Source organism: Siphateles boraxobius, unplaced genomic scaffold, assembly GCF_051911475.1.
Source record: "Siphateles boraxobius isolate OS27281-9 unplaced genomic scaffold, OSU_SipBor_1 21, whole genome shotgun sequence".
NCBI lineage: Eukaryota > Metazoa > Chordata > Actinopteri > Cypriniformes > Leuciscidae > Siphateles > Siphateles boraxobius.
In genome coordinates this window covers 1,687,541-1,703,588 of record NW_027508822.1, presented here as the reverse complement: position 1 = coordinate 1,703,588, position 16,048 = coordinate 1,687,541, and the positions used below count along the sequence as shown (strand labels likewise).

At 38.6% G+C, this 16,048-nt stretch overlaps 1 protein-coding gene and 1 pseudogene across 2 annotated transcripts in view; one reads left to right on the top strand and one right to left on the bottom strand.

The window, feature by feature from the left end:
• LOC143746056 (uncharacterized) overlaps positions 1-11,732 on the top strand; it is a 129,781-nt pseudogene extending 118,049 nt beyond the window's left edge. The window contains exon 6 of the transcript XR_013206425.1: positions 11,536-11,732. The product of XR_013206425.1 is annotated as an uncharacterized LOC143746056 (transcript). The remainder of the gene's footprint in view (positions 1-11,535) is intronic.
• Positions 11,509-16,048, bottom strand: part of LOC143746111 (uncharacterized) — a 61,871-nt gene continuing 57,331 nt past the window's right edge. Inside the window, exons 6-7 of the mRNA XM_077237876.1 lie at positions 11,793-11,861; positions 11,509-11,620 (exon numbers count right to left, since the gene is read on the bottom strand). Coding sequence (XP_077093991.1) covers positions 11,814-11,861 — 48 coding nt within the window. The 3' untranslated portion in view covers positions 11,509-11,620; positions 11,793-11,813. The remainder of the gene's footprint in view (positions 11,621-11,792; positions 11,862-16,048) is intronic.

Here is a 16,048-nt window from a genome sequence, read left to right as displayed (position 1 = left end):
CAGGGCTTAAATTCAGGGGCAAACGATATAAACACGATGGTTAATCTGAGACACCTGGGGAGACTAATAGACTTAACGGGAACTACTAACATGAAACGAGAGGGCAACACAGACTGACATTACAACATTGCCTACAATTGCCTACATTGCCTATTGCCTACTCTACAATTGAATTGTTACTAGTAAGAATGCAATTGCAGAGCTCTTTAATTCAATTACAGAGCTCTGCAATTATACATATCTTTAAATAGTTTTTTTACTAGTAAAAATTCAATTAGAGAGCTCTCTAATTGAATTCTTACCAGTAAAAATGCAATTACGACGAGTAAGGCTGGGTACAATTTAAGCTAAAACGGCTTGCCATAGACACAAAGAGAGAGACAGGGTTCGTGCGGGTGCTTGAAATCTTTGAAAATGCTTGAAAAATGTTTGAAAAGTGCTTACATTTTGGATAAAATGCTTGAAATTGTAACTGTATTTCTTTCACAACAAATACCTATCTGACTGAACAGTTTGTTTATTAAATGAAGAAATAAAATGTAGCCCTTCAGATACAGAGTGATTTGCGCTACGCTGGCCAGAGCAAAAGTAGGCGGAGTTTTCATTTTGATTTCCGCGCTTGTTTGGATGCCCCGTTTTTATTGGCCACGCAGGTAATCGTCACAGAGCGCAGCGGTAAAAGCTGAACCAAAGCCCGTATACGGAAAGCCTGACCACTCCCTATTAAGCCCTATTGTACCGAATTTTGGTTGTAGTTCCAACCAGAGTTTCACTGGGGGGCGACCGCCCTGAGTGCAAAATGAATGGGAGTCTATGGAGCTAGACGGCTAAATTTGTCTCTTTTACCCGATTGCCATTGAGAAATCTCAGATTTGATTGTAGATTTTGCAAATTCAACATGGGTTATAGGTCGAAAGTTGAATGAACGAGTAATTATGTCCTTTCGATTTCTTACAGGTTGAGTTGTTGATGCCCATTACATGCTAGCATTCTGCTAATGAACGCTAATTGGTCAGTGAAGGACTGATTACGACCAGAGATACCGCTTGATGGCATCGTGGCATCTGAAGCAGGACCAGAATGTGTGTGTGTGTATTTTTATGAGTGGTCTTTTAAAACAAAAAAACAAAAACTCTTCTAGTGTGTGTATTTACCTGTGTCAGCGGTGTTGTAGATGAAAAGAAAGTGCAGAGCCTAAAGCCGTAAAGCAGTATCTCTGGTGGAACGATGTGTATGACGTCATTGACATTTTAAAAGACTTTTTTAAAGCAAATGAGTGACCCTAAAAAATCTAACACCCAGCAATGAGTAATTTCTTTGCATCTCCTTTCGAATACAACATTCAAATTACTAGACAAAAAATTATATCCTGAGAAAAGTGGATTTTTAGGGGTATATCTCCATAGACCTCCATTCATTCTGCACTCATCCTGTGAGCGCCCTCATATGGAACCAGAGAGGAACTGCAAACGGTTCAGAACCCGGAAGCTTACTGAGTGAACCTTCTTCCCATATTAGACATTCTCTGGTTGAACTATTTTTAACTTTGACCGCGGCGTGCGCTCGAGCTCGCTAATGCTGCTATCCGCTTATATCGTCTCGGTAACAAAACGTCCTTGTGCGGCGCAAGCCATTGAAATAAATGGGTTTCATAGTGCAACGCATTCCGCGTCCTGTCTGAAAGGGCCATAAGTGAGTGAGAGCACTTGTGTGATAATGTAATGTTAGTTTTGCATGTCCGTTATGCATGGGCGTAGGTTTGGTCTCAGGTTTGGTGGGGACATCCCCCCCCATTCTATTCTTTAAAAAAAAAAAGTTCATAAGATTAAACTGGGAAGGGTCATAAAACTTGCATATTGTTATCCTAGGTTTACAGCTTCTATTGTTCTCAATTGTAAGTCGCTTTGGATAAAAAGTGTCTGCTAAATGAATAAATGTAAATCTGTTGTGGTTTGATGCTGTCTTTTCCTGCATACAAAATGGTAAATTAATTTTGTAGTCTATCCTATGGCTAGCAAGTTTAACCCTCCTACCAGATATTGTTATTTGGATATTATTAATCAAATAATGATTCATTATATTTGAATAACCAACAGTGTTAACTTTTGCCTTTTTAACATTGCCAACATATTTTTCCAGCACATGTGTCTAGCAAGTAGGCTACACTCACAAATACATTACTTAAACAGAATGTAGAAACGAAAAATGTCTCAGATGATCCACTGTTTATGTTGACTGCAAGATTCTAAGTTAAGGTAGGCTAATTAACATTCAGTGACTTGCTAACGTAAGTTAGCATTCTATCATGATAGCGCGACTTCTATGAGTCTATCCTTGCTGCACACCCCTAATTGGCTCTATGCACGATCGCTTCCGCGTTTTGTCTCAGCCCGCCCAGTTACATCCGGTGCTGCGTCAGAAGCCGGGTTTGCCTTAGCGAGTGTAATTTGCCATTATCTCCACCTGTTTACAAAAACTTCCTGCGGTTGACGTGAATGATGTTAACAACACTGTGAGGCAGTTAGCTGTCACACATAAGAGTAAGAAAGAGAAGGGCTTTAAATTATATATTTCGACCTACATCGACAACTTTGAGGGTGAGTATTCTCTCATATCGTGCGAAATCCGACTAGCGAATCAGTTTCTAAAATCGTTGTCTCCGTTTCTGAGAAAATGAATTTTATTAAAGTTGTGCCGCTATACACTTCGCGCTATGCGGAAGTAAAGACGCTGGCTGAGATCCTACCGGAAATACGTCAGCAGCGTTCGTGCATAGAGCGTATTAATGCTCCTAACCTTGAAAGATTGCAGAAGCTAGGTTTAACTGTAACAATATCCTGGGTAACCAGGATCACCAGTTAATACTATTTTCCACAGTAGAATCTGCATTTGAAAGCCTGGTCAGTCACTACTACTAACTGCTAGTTATTTGTATGACTAGTTATTTTTGCCTACTTACACTCTGCTTTATGAAAAAAAGCTTCGTATGTCCCCTTTCTTCTTCTTGGGTGACATAGCTGATCTACAAAGTACAAAAAGGGGCAAAAAAACGGAATATTAAAATGTTTTACTCTGGCCTTTGAATATGGCAGGCAGAGAGACAGCCCTGGTAACTTACCGTCGGCGTCGCCACGCGCGCACACACACACAGGCACACACCACCCGATCCGCTCGCTGCCATTGAGTGCAAGCACATAAAGTAGTCCCGGCCCGCGCGTGTAGCCTGCCTGTCAGAAACCCCGCCGCCAATCAAATTACGGCGTATCTTGTACTGTCGTCCTGGCCGTTGGAATCGATACAAATAGCAGCGCAAAGATCCAAATGCAGCGCAAATATCAAAATAGCAGTTCAAAGGAGCTTGCTAAATATTGGTGGGGACAAATTTGTCATCTCAAAATATTGAATGGGACAAGTACCTAGCGTCCCCCCCTAAACCTACGCCCTTGCCGTTATGGCACGTTCATTTCCACACACGAGGAATTTTCCTTGGTAGCCTACTGAAGTTTCCAGTGCACATATGCAATTACAAATACAACAAGAAACATATAGGCTACAAATTATAAGAATAAAATTATAACAAATATGAAAATACTATAAAACAAAAATATATAAGGTCACAGTTGGGTTTAGTCAAAATAAACATTTACTGATTATGAACCTATTTACAGTATTTTGAATAGTATATATAAATATAAATATCACCTGAATTTTTTAGATATTGCACTAAACAGTGGGAGTATTGCACTTACAGGCATATGCCTTGGGAGATATGTTAACTGTTCAGAAGGGAAATGGCCTGTGGGAAGAAACTGTTCCTGTGCCGAGATGTTCTAGTGGCCAGTGATCTGAGTCGCCGTCTTGACGGTAACAGTTCAAACAGGAGGTGTCCAGGGTGAGTGGAGTCTGTGATGATTTTACCTGCTCTCTTCCTCACTCTGGAAGAGTACAGGTCCTGGAGGTTTGGCCGTGGGGCACCAATGATCCTCTCCGCAGTCCGGACTGTCCGTTGTAGAGAATAAAGTTACAGCAACTACCCACAAATTAAAACCTGCAAATGTTAGCTCAGTATATAACAACAATCGTTGATTGCTGAACAGAAATCGTGTCAGTTGGAGTAATGCAAGTAGCCGACTGTAAGGTTGACAATGGCCTTATCATGCAATATTTACACTGCTCTATTCCAGTAGATAAATGTATATGTCTTGGCAATGAAATAATTTTTTTTTTTAAATAATATAGGCTATTTATCAGGCAGGTGCCTGTACACTGTCAGAGTCTTCTGGGTTAAAATTGAATGTTGCATGAATGTTGAATGTAAGGTTGTCGTTGCACTGTCTCAGATTTTGTTCAGACCTTGTCTATATCAATAATGTGTCTGTCACGGTTTGGGTTTTGTGTCTTGTTCCTTGTTCTTGTCTGTCATGTGATTCCCTGTTTGCCATGTGTCTCAATTGTTCCCAGGTGTTTCTTATTAGCCACGCCCCCTTGCTATCTTGTTTGCCTGTGTATTTAAGCCCTGTGTCTAGTTCAGTCTTTGTGAGTTCTTGATGTTGTAATGTTTGCTGTTAGCTGTCTTTTTGTTTTTGTCTGAGGTTCCTGTTCTGAGTTTTCCCTGGATTACCTTTTTGTATTATTCTAATTAAAAGTGCTTGATATTGGATTCACTATTTGTCCTTGCCTCAACGTTACAGTGTCCCAAAACCAAGGCCTGTAAAATATTCTGTTCAAATCCTGTCTTCATATTTTCAGCCCTTGAAATTTCTTCAGTTTTACAGCCTGAAAATCATATTATCTGGGAAGCAATATTTGGACATCAATATAATCAAAAGTATTATTCATAGGCATTTTCTACTTAGTGATACATTTTGAAAAATAAAACGTGTGATTTGCTTAAATATCTGATCCTTCTGCTATTACAAAACACAATTTTGTCTGTTTATAGCAGTATCTCTTTTAATGTGATAAAAACACTAAATCATAATTTTGACTATGTGTTGATATGTAATTTACGGTGGTGTAAGGTGCTGGAAAAGGCTTTAAAATGGACCTTGAAAGTGCTTGAATTTGACCTTGGAAAAGGTGTACGAACGAGAGAGAGAGAGAGAGAGAGAGAGAGAGTGAGAGAGTGAGAGAGAGAGAGAGAGAGAGAGAGAGAGAGAGAGAGAGAGAGAGAGAGAGAGAGAGAGAGAGAGATTTGTTTAACATGTTCAACCGAAATATATATTTCTGATTCAACACTTATGAAATGTTGGAGTTATAGAGAGAGAAAGTCAAATAGAATATTCATGTTACTGACGTCTAATTCCAAATTCCAAACTCCAAATGTGTAAATGTAAGAGCAACACCCACCAATTGAACGGTCTCCCTTCTTTCCTCAATTGTTTGTCAATTTGTCGGTTAAAATCTTCCACTTCACTGAAACAGTTATCAGAGAACAGTCACTGTTGTGTTAACAGAAATATCAGTAACGAAAGGGTGCACTGGGCATTGTGCAAAAATAATTAATAATCTACTCTGACCTGCAATGATAATCCGGATCAGAAAGGAAGACCTGCTCAGCCTCCTGTAAGGAGATATCCCGGAGGACAGCCAGTTATGATGGCCTATGGAAAACATTAATATAAATATACAGTAATATCACTCGTATTCTTTACAAGCAGAATAAGATTTACAGGATGTAACGTCACACATAATATATTTTTCATATTTACCCTTAATCCAAATAACAACATGAAATTGGTGATATAATAATGCAGTTAGTATAGTGTAATAGTAATAGTACACAAAACAAAATTCTCAGTTGAGAATCTAACGTAGTTACTAATACGAAATTCACTCAGCCAAATGTAACACACAACTCAGTTAAGAGACATCACAGGGGAGTTAAATGACCAAATATGTAAGTTGAAGATAATTCATAGCTCTAAAACATCATCATCAAACCTTATTGATTCCAATTACATCGATATTTTGACAATTTATTACATATCGTGGGCTTTCGCGCTAATTGCGGAGCAGGCATGCTAGTCAAGTGATGAGCCGCACCGCACTGACCTCATTACAAACTATTATTAAAGTGATAAGAGCTGCTTTCAACAGGTAACATCTCATTCTCATACAACTCATTCGTATTATGTAAAATTTACGTCATTGAATAAAGGAATCTGCGCATGCGCGGAACGAAGAAAACCCGCGATCATTGAGGGATTTGGATTTCCAATCTGCACTCCATCTTCTCTCAGGTAAGCAACAGTTAAAAACTGCAGTATATTACGGATTTTTAGATGTAATTTATTCAGTAAATATAACTACGATCAACCATTGTGTTTTCATCACTTAATTCTATACATTTGAAAAGTTTAATGTTCTTAACAAGTTAGCTTCGTTAACGTTTGCTTTTGACGCGTTAGCATAGGCCTATTTTTTCTTCAGTTTTAAAAATGTATGTTTTACACAAGTAAATTACGCCTAAAAACCATGTATATGTTACTTAAATCATGATCTTTTCGTTTAATATTTGTTATTTTGTGTGCAATTTTCTTTATAGATGACAAATATCGTGGCTACGAATTAACAATAGGCCTAACGGTGTGTTCACACCGAACGCGAATTTAATTATTTGCGTGAGTAGATTACATAAAGTCAATGCAAAGACGCGAATAGACGCATCATTCGCGCCGGGCATCGCGAATTGGGCGACGCGTTTGCCGCGAACGTCTTCCGCGCAGGTTGAAAAATTTGAACTCGAGCGAATGTTCAACCGTCTAACTAGACGCGATAGACGCGTATTTGACTCTCTATTCGCGTTCGGTGTGAATACACCATAAAAGTGACCAGGTTTTCGTTCCCTCATCGTGCACAATATAATTCATTCCCTCATTCATTTACTAAATCGTGCATACTATATTAAATGATCCCTGCTTTTACTAAATGGTGACCACGTTGTAAATAACAATAATTAGTTGCCTTATTTAAATCAAGACAAGTGAGAAATTAGTAACTTAGGCATAAGTTACTCTCAAATTCCTAATTCGTAGCCATGATAAATAAATGTATCTGTATGATGTGTGCATTAATGTGAAGAAATGGCTAGGAGAGTAAGGTCGTGCAGGATGTTTTTTATGTTTTTGATATGATTTGGCATGAGTAAAATGAATAATGTGAATGCAAATTGATTAACTTTTAATTTAAAAGTATTTGCTGTTTACTGATTATTGTTTATTTTTTCTCTTTTCTTAATTTCAGGATATTTCTCAAATGCATTCAGTCCTTTGTGCCTTCATTGCTGTAAACCGGTTGAGAGGGACAAAGCGAGAGACCGAACAAGCTGAATTGTGTGCCCAAAGTGATCTTTTCTGTAGATGCTTATTTCTTAATAAATTACTCTAAACTGCACATTGTCACTGTATTATTTTGTCACATTATAAGAGTAACATTTAATTTAAAATAATTTACTAGCACTGCATAAAACAAGTAAATTGTATTTAAAATATCAAATGGTTTTACTTAATTATATTAATTACATCAGATTTGTAAGTAAAAATGACTCAATATAATTTAACAGGCCAAGTTATATTTACTTTTTCACTTTGTTAATTTTACTCGGCTTAGTTATGTAGATTTACTTAATTTCCATAAATGTGAAATTTACTTGAAAAATATCAGTGCAAAAACTTGCCTTATAAAAATTGAGTAAATTCTACTTATTGTTTTTCTCAGTGTAGGGCGTCTATGTATTTATTATGTCTATGGGATGCATGTAGTGTTTATGTCTGTGGCTGTAACTGTTGCAAACAGAAAGTAAAATAATAACTTAAACTCTATTCATGTAGTAGTCTTTCATGTAGTGATTAATAGTGAAGATACTACATTATTGGCGACGAGGATGAAGCGGAAAGCCTGTGATGACAACAGATGGAGGATATACAAGGGAGAATTCTGATTGAAGGTCTAGGCCTATAGCACGTCATGTGACAGACAGTGTTTAATGTGTTTTGAATTAGAAACCAATTAAACACAAAGCCTCCGTGGAAATGACAGATATAATGCAGTGACTGAACATGAGAGAGCTAATCTGATTAATATCGACAAACAGAAAAGACATTATAACAAACATTATTTGGACAGCGTATTTACGACTACTTACCATAGACTTTAAAAAAAGATGGACGACGCCCCTTCGTTCTCTTCCATTGGCGAGAAGTGAAGCCGCCATTGTCCCGATATGGCGCTGACATCTTGGGACTTGAGTCTGCGCAGTTGCGATTTCGGGACCAGACATGCGCGGTAGTGAGCAGGAAGTAAAGCCGTAAAATCACAATATTATGAAGCTGCAGACTCTGAGCCTGCAGTTACAGTCCCCGACCCAGAGTCCCGCATTCTCAGACCCCTCGTTTTTTGAGACAGCGCCTCCTGCTGTTTCGGAAGATCGTATAACACCCTTATCCAAATGCCATTGAAAACAATATTATGCAATATTACGGTCTCATTTTATTTAAAGTTATCCAAATAAATATTTGCGTTCCCTGCTTAATGCATGTGCCAAAAAAACTCATTGTGTTCTCTGACTAACAAATTACCCAGTAGTTATGTTTTGAGCGTGGGTGTAATTGAAAGAAAATTACTGATGGAAGGGATACAATTACAGATTGAACTATCTTCTGAAAAATATTATGTGATATTATATTGCTACAATGTTTGTTTGTTTTTAAATTCAAATTCCAATTTTTCTTTCAGTTCAACCTATAATTGTCTAATTAACATTATACCATGCTAACATTACAGAACCTGTTTTTTGATATTTTGAATGCGAAGCAAAACTCAAATAAGAATAGACAAAAGACCAATAATAAACAATTCTGTACTTTATTTAACGATCACCTAAACATCACCTTGCTGTAAACAGGACAAAGCAAAGCAAAAAGGAAGAAAGAATTGTGTTAGTGATTTTACTTCTCGTCTTCAGTTGCATTAAAAAAACTCCTCATTTATAAGTCGCCTTGGATAAAAGCGTCTGCTAAATGAATAAATGTAAAATGTAATGTAAATGCATAAGGTAAAATAATAACTTTCTGGTAGGCGAATGTTCCTTCTTTTTTCATTCTTTTTGCATTCCCTCTATCAAATTCCTTGACTTCACTTAAATAAAAGATACATGCCATTGTCAAAAATATTGTGTAATAATAAATAATATTTTTGGAATTGTTATATCCATCTTTAAAAAAAAGAGATACATTTTAAGACCACCCCACGCCCGTATAGTCAAATTTCAGTCAATACAAATTAAAACAAGGAACCCAAACAAAAGGCCAAATGACACGTTCTAGCTCACATGTTAATACCATAGACTGGTTAATATATAGTGAAGGCATAGTACATTTGATTACTATTGTATTGGCAATTGTAATGAGTTGTAAATGGCTGGCAACAACTTCATATCACAGTTAAATTAATAGGCCTATTGATTCATTTTAATACTTAGCCTACGTTTTATAAGAACTAATTTAAGTAGTCTACATAAATTATATAAAGTAAAATAATTACTCCGGCATTAATTAATTCAATTTATAGTTTTAGGAGAAAAGGTCCGGTAATTAAAAAAAGGTCAAACGGTAAATCTGATTAAATAATTAATGATGACATTATTTGATATTAACACACTTAATGTATTTAATTGGTCTACTTTAATGTAAACTAATTGTAATAAAATTTGTACAATGGCTTGTCTGCAAAAAGTCATAGGTTAAAGGCTAACGTTAGCTATCAAAATATTTTCGGGGGAAAAAGGCGAAAGCACATACAATGATGGCTCAAATTTTGTTACAAACTATCTTTACAAATATTAAATGGACTATTCATATGTGGGTGTATCGATGAGCTATAAAGTGGTTTGATTAAAAAAGAAATCGAATGAGTATGATTTGCTAAATAAAATTGACGATACTCACGTTTTGGCTTAAGTTCTTCACATGTTTATCCGATCCAATTTGATAGGAGGCGCTGTCTCGAAAAAAGAGGGGTCTGAGAATGCGGGACTCTGGGTGGGGGACTGTAACTGCAGGCTCCGAGTCTGCATACTTCATACTATTACAAAATCAACGTCCAGCTCTGGTCCCGCCCTCACTCTCGCTGAATCAAGCGTAGCCTAAGCATGCGCCTCTGCTGCAGAACAAACCATTATGTCTGTGTGAAATAATTAATTAAAGAAATTTAGATATTAAATTTAAAGCTCCAATCTCCTCAGTCCTCCAAAGATCCCGAAAAAAAGTCCTTTGTTGCTTCAGTGACTACTTTGCTCAGAGAACCTGTCAATCACAGCTGTCAATAATGTACGCCACAGCACCGTTTTTATAGCATCAAATAACTAACTAAAAACAAACTTATTTTAAAAACAAACAATTGAAATTACATTAGCGTGATGAAAACTACAGTAAATGACAGAAACTATCTTTGGAAAAAAGATGTGAAGTGTAATTTAATTGTTTAGTTAGTCTCACGTCCCATTGAATAACACGGGGGGGCGGGGTTTATGAGCTATACTAGGACCGGTCACTGGGGGGCGATCGAGACGCTTTGGCTTCACTTTTCAGGGCTTGTGCGGCACGCTTGCTATATACCAATATCTGGCACACGTGACCTGATGCCAAACATCGCGATGTGTTCGGAATGAGACTTCTTCAACGCTATTACCTACTGATAAAATTCGCGTCTGTTATTGACGCCACAGGTTTCCCATTGAAAGCAATGGAGTTCCTAATGCGTCACAGAGTGACCATGCTTCAGTTGTTGACGCCTTGGGAGTGAGAATGGGTTGGCATTTACTGAATGAGCACTGTGCCACTGTTCGTCTGACTGTTTGTACTGTATTTTATTTTATTTATTTATTTATTAATTTTTATTCAAAACTGTTTTAATTACTCTGATTTCTTTTGATTATTTTAATTTCTTCTATGTAAAGCACTTTGAATTACCAATGTGTATGAAATGTGCTATATAAATAAACTTGCCTTGCCTATTTATCAATTAAATAAGTTGTATTTGTTTTACCAGGTTCAGTTCAAACTGGGTTCAGAGATGATCAGTTCTGTGTGGGTTAAGATGTCATTTCCTCTTCTTTCTTTCTTCTTTAACCACACGTGTTTCTCTAAAAACATGTGTGGTTAAACTAACTGAGCTCTCACACTCAGAAATAACATGTTTCCAAACCTCAACAGTGAGTTCATCGCTCTGAAAATACTACTGAAAATATGTACCGGTAGTCACACTAGCTCCACATTGCTAAATTAAAACTAGACCAAAGGTTATTAAAACAGTTTTGAAAGCGCTAGAACTCAAAGCCAGAACACAAAGAAAACAAAAGACAATAATTCATTACAATTTGTTTGTTAACATGTAAAAGACATTAAAACATCATGCATTATGTATTAACAAAAAATGAAACCATTAGGATTCAGGTATACTAGATTGATATTCCTCTGCTCATGTGGGGTTTGTATAATTATTGATTTGATTTGACTGATTTGTTCTTGTTCACAGAGGCATAAAGTTGACTGCAGTTCTCCTGAGATCCAGCTTTTGCTCCTCTGATGGAAGCATACGTCACTTTATCATCACAGCGAACCTGAATGAACATCACAGTTGTTTTAACCCACAATTATTACAGCGTGTTGTTTGAGCACAATTCGTGAAGAACTGCATATCATCACACAAATCAAGAATAACTGCATAGAAGAAGAAAATACAAACTATCATGTTGAGTGAAGCTGAACAACATCAAGGAAGTGTTTGCTCACCTTGTTCTTTTTTCCTTGTTTTTAACTGTACGCAGTAATTTCAGTATAAATCGCATCATCTGTCTGCTCCTAAACATCAATGGACATATGGAAAAAATCAAATCAAGCTATTAAATACCATCCATCAATAATATTTTACTCAGGTGCTGCAAATGTTCAGATAACATATGTGTAAATCGTGTGAAAATCTATTATACAGCCATGACGTTACGATGACAGATCCTATTGTAACATGACAGGATGGTTGACTTGTCTTGACCCACACAACAGGAACAACACATGATGAAATCCACAACTAGGGCTGTAGTCACGACCACTTTTGTCGAGTCCAAGACCAGGACTAGTCGAGTCCAAGTCAAGACCAAGTCCAAAGAGGTTTGAGTCCAAGTCAAGACCGAGTCCAAAAAGGTCTGAGTCCAAGTCAAGACCGAGTCCAGGACAGGAAAAAAAATTCTTATGCATGACATTATCAAGACAATCATTTTGGGTTATTATTTGTTGATATAAAAGCAAAAACAGTGTCACAACACCCAGGATTTGTAAGTATAGACATTCCCCTTGATATCATATAATATTCTAATCTAAAGAAAACAGAATGATGACATATGGTGATACCTCATAATAGCAATGTTTCACTGTGGATATGAAAGACGCACACTTTCACATCCAGATAGCCCCCCCATCACAGGCCATTCTTGAGATTCGCCTTCGAGGGGCAGGCTTATCAATACACAGTTCTGCTGCTCGGTCTGTCCCTAGCACCCCGTACATTTACGAAGTGCATTGACGCGGCGCTTTCTCCCCTGAGACTCCAGGGAGTGCGCGTTCTGAATTATCTCGACAACTGGCTGGTTGTGGCGCAATCACGGCTCACACCAGAGCAAATAAACGGCGTGCAAATAAACGGCTTTTATGTGTGCTTACTGGGAACATAATGAAGACACCTGGACTCGGGTTGAGACCAAAAGCCATATTTGGCAAGACCAGTGGGCGAGACCTAGACAAGTCCGAGTCTGAATACCAGCGTGTCCGAGACAAGTCCGTGACCATAGAAAAACGTTCTCGAGTCCGGACTCGAGCCCAAGACCGGACTCGAGTACTACAGCCCTTTCCACAACTAGAACAATGGGCAATTAGTAACAGGTAGCACAAAACACTCAGGGCACGTTTACACAAAAACAATACGCTTAAAACTGAGAAGTTTTTCCTTTGAGTTTTCCGTGTAAAGACGACACCATTGTCAAAACAATCCCCATTCACACGGATCTGCGAAAACAACTAAAAACGCTATAATCTGCTTCCAGGCCAATAGATGGCGATGAAACACTATAGACTGAACATGTATTACACATGTGCATGCCGTCATCATCTTCACAGATTCACGTTTTTGTTGTTTACATGGAAAATGTTTTCAAAAGCTTGAAACTTTGAAAACCATTTTCAAAACTTTGCGTTTTTCAGGCACCCAAAACGGCATTGTTGTGTAAATGAATGGCCAAAACGCATAAAAAGTTTTACGTTTTTGGTTGAAAACGGTGTTGTGTAAACAGCTCCTCAATTACAACGAACTGGCAAAACATGAGCGAAAGAAAACACAATGGCTGCACACGAAGGTTCCTCACGGATCTGATTTCAGACAAACTTCTTAGGCAGCGTTACGGTTAAATGATCTACAGCAAAATAGAGCAAGCTTTGGTGAAAACTAAGTGAATATTTAATTACTACAATAGTAGGATGAATTTCACTCAGACAAAGAACAGGTGAACAGACAAAGAACAGACGAACAGACAAATAACAGGTGAACACACACTCAGACAAAGAAAGGTGAACACACACTCAGACAAAGAACAGGCGAACACACACTCAGACAAAGAACATGTGAGCACACACTCAGAAAAAGAACCAGTGAACACACACTCAGACAAAGAACAGGTGAACACACACTCAGATAAAGAACAGGTGAGCACACACTCAGACAAAGAACAGGTGAGCACACACAAAAAACAGGCGAACACACACTCAGACAAAAAACAGTCGAACACACACTCAGACAAAGAACATGCGAACACACACTCAGACAAAGAACAGGTGAGCACACACTCAGACAAAGAACAGGTGAACACACACTCAGACAAAAAACAGACGAACACACACTCAGACAAAGAACAGGTGAACACACACTCAGACAAAGAACATGCGAACACACACTCAGACAAATAACAGGTGAACACACACTCACACAAAGAACAGGCAAACACACACTCAGACAAAGAACAGGTGAACACACACTCAGACAAATAACAGGTGAACACACACTCAGACAAAGAACATGCGAACACACACTCAGACAAAGAACATGCGAACACACACTCAGACAAAGAACATGCGAACACACACTCAGACAAAGAATAGGTGAGCTCACACTCAGCCAAAGAACAGGTGAACACACACTCAGACAAAGAACAGGTGAACACACACTCAGACAAAGAACAGGTGAACACACACTCAGACAAATAACAGGTGAACACACACTCAGACAAATAACAGGTGAACACACACTCAGACAAATAACAGGTGAACACACACTCAGACAAAGAACATGCGAACACACACTCAGACAAAGAACATGCGAACACACACTCAGACAAAGAACATGTGAACACACACTCAGACAAAGAATAGGTGAGCTCACACTCAGCCAAAGAACAGGTGAACACACACTCAGACAAAGAACAGGCAAACACACACTCAGATAAAGAAAAGGTGAGCACACACTCAGACAAAGAACAGGTGAGCACACACAAAAAACAGGCGAACACACACTCAGACAAAAACAGTCGAACACACACTCAGACAAAGAACATGCGAACACACACTCAGACAAAAAACAGACGAACACACACTCAGACAAAGAACAGGTGAACACACACTCAGACAAAGAACATGCGAACACACACTCAGACAAAGAACATGCGAACACACACTCAGACAAAGAATAGGTGAGCACACACTCAGCCAAAGAACAGGTGAACACACACTCAGACAAAGAACAGGTGAACACACACTCAGACAAAGAACAGGTGAACACACACTCAGACAAATAACAGGTGAACACACACTCACACAAATAACAGGTGAACACACACTCAGACAAAGAACAGGCGAACAAACACTCAGACAAAGAACATGCGAACACACACTCAGACAAAGAATAGGTGAGCACACACTCAGCCAAAGAACAGGTGAACACACACTCAGACAAAGAACAGGTGAACACACACTCAGACAAAGAACAGGTGAGCACACACTCAGAAAAAGAACCAGTGAACACACACTCAGACAAAGAACAGGTGAACACACACTCAGATAAAGAACAGGTGAGCACACACTCAGACAAAGAACAGGTGAGCACACACAAAAAACAGGCGAACACACACTCAGACAAAAAAGAGTCGAACACACACTCAGACAAAAAACATGCGAACACACACTCAGACAAAGAACATGCGAACACACACTCAGACAAAGAACAGGTGAACACACACTCAGATAAAGAACAGGTGAGCACACACTCAGACAAAGAACAGGTGAGCACACACAAAAAACAGGCGAACACACACTCAGACAAGAAACAGTCGAACACACACTCAGACAAAGAACATGCGAACACACACTCAGACAAAAAACAGACGAACACACACTCAGACAAAGAACAGACGAACACACACTCAGACAAAGAACATGCGAACACACACTCAGACAAAGAACATGCGAACACACACTCAGACAAAGAATAGGTAGCACACACTCAGCCAAAGAACAGGTGAACACACACTCAGACAAAGAACAGGTGAACACACACTCAGACAAAGAACAGGTGAACACACACTCAGACAAATAACAGGTGAACACACACTCACACAAAGAACAGGCAAACACACACTCAGACAAAGAACAGGTGAACTCACACTCAGACAAATAACAGGTGAACACACACTCAGACAAAGAACAGGCGAACACACACTCAGACAAAGAACAGGCGAACACACACTCAGACAAAGAACAGGTGAGCACACACTCAGACGAAGAACAGGCGAACACACACTCAGACAAAGAACAGGTGAGCACACACTCAGAAAAAGAACCAGTGAACACACACTCAGACAAAGAACAGGTGAACACACACTCAGATAAAGAACAGGTGAGCACACACTCAGACAAAGAACAGGTGAACACACACTCAGACAAAGAACAGG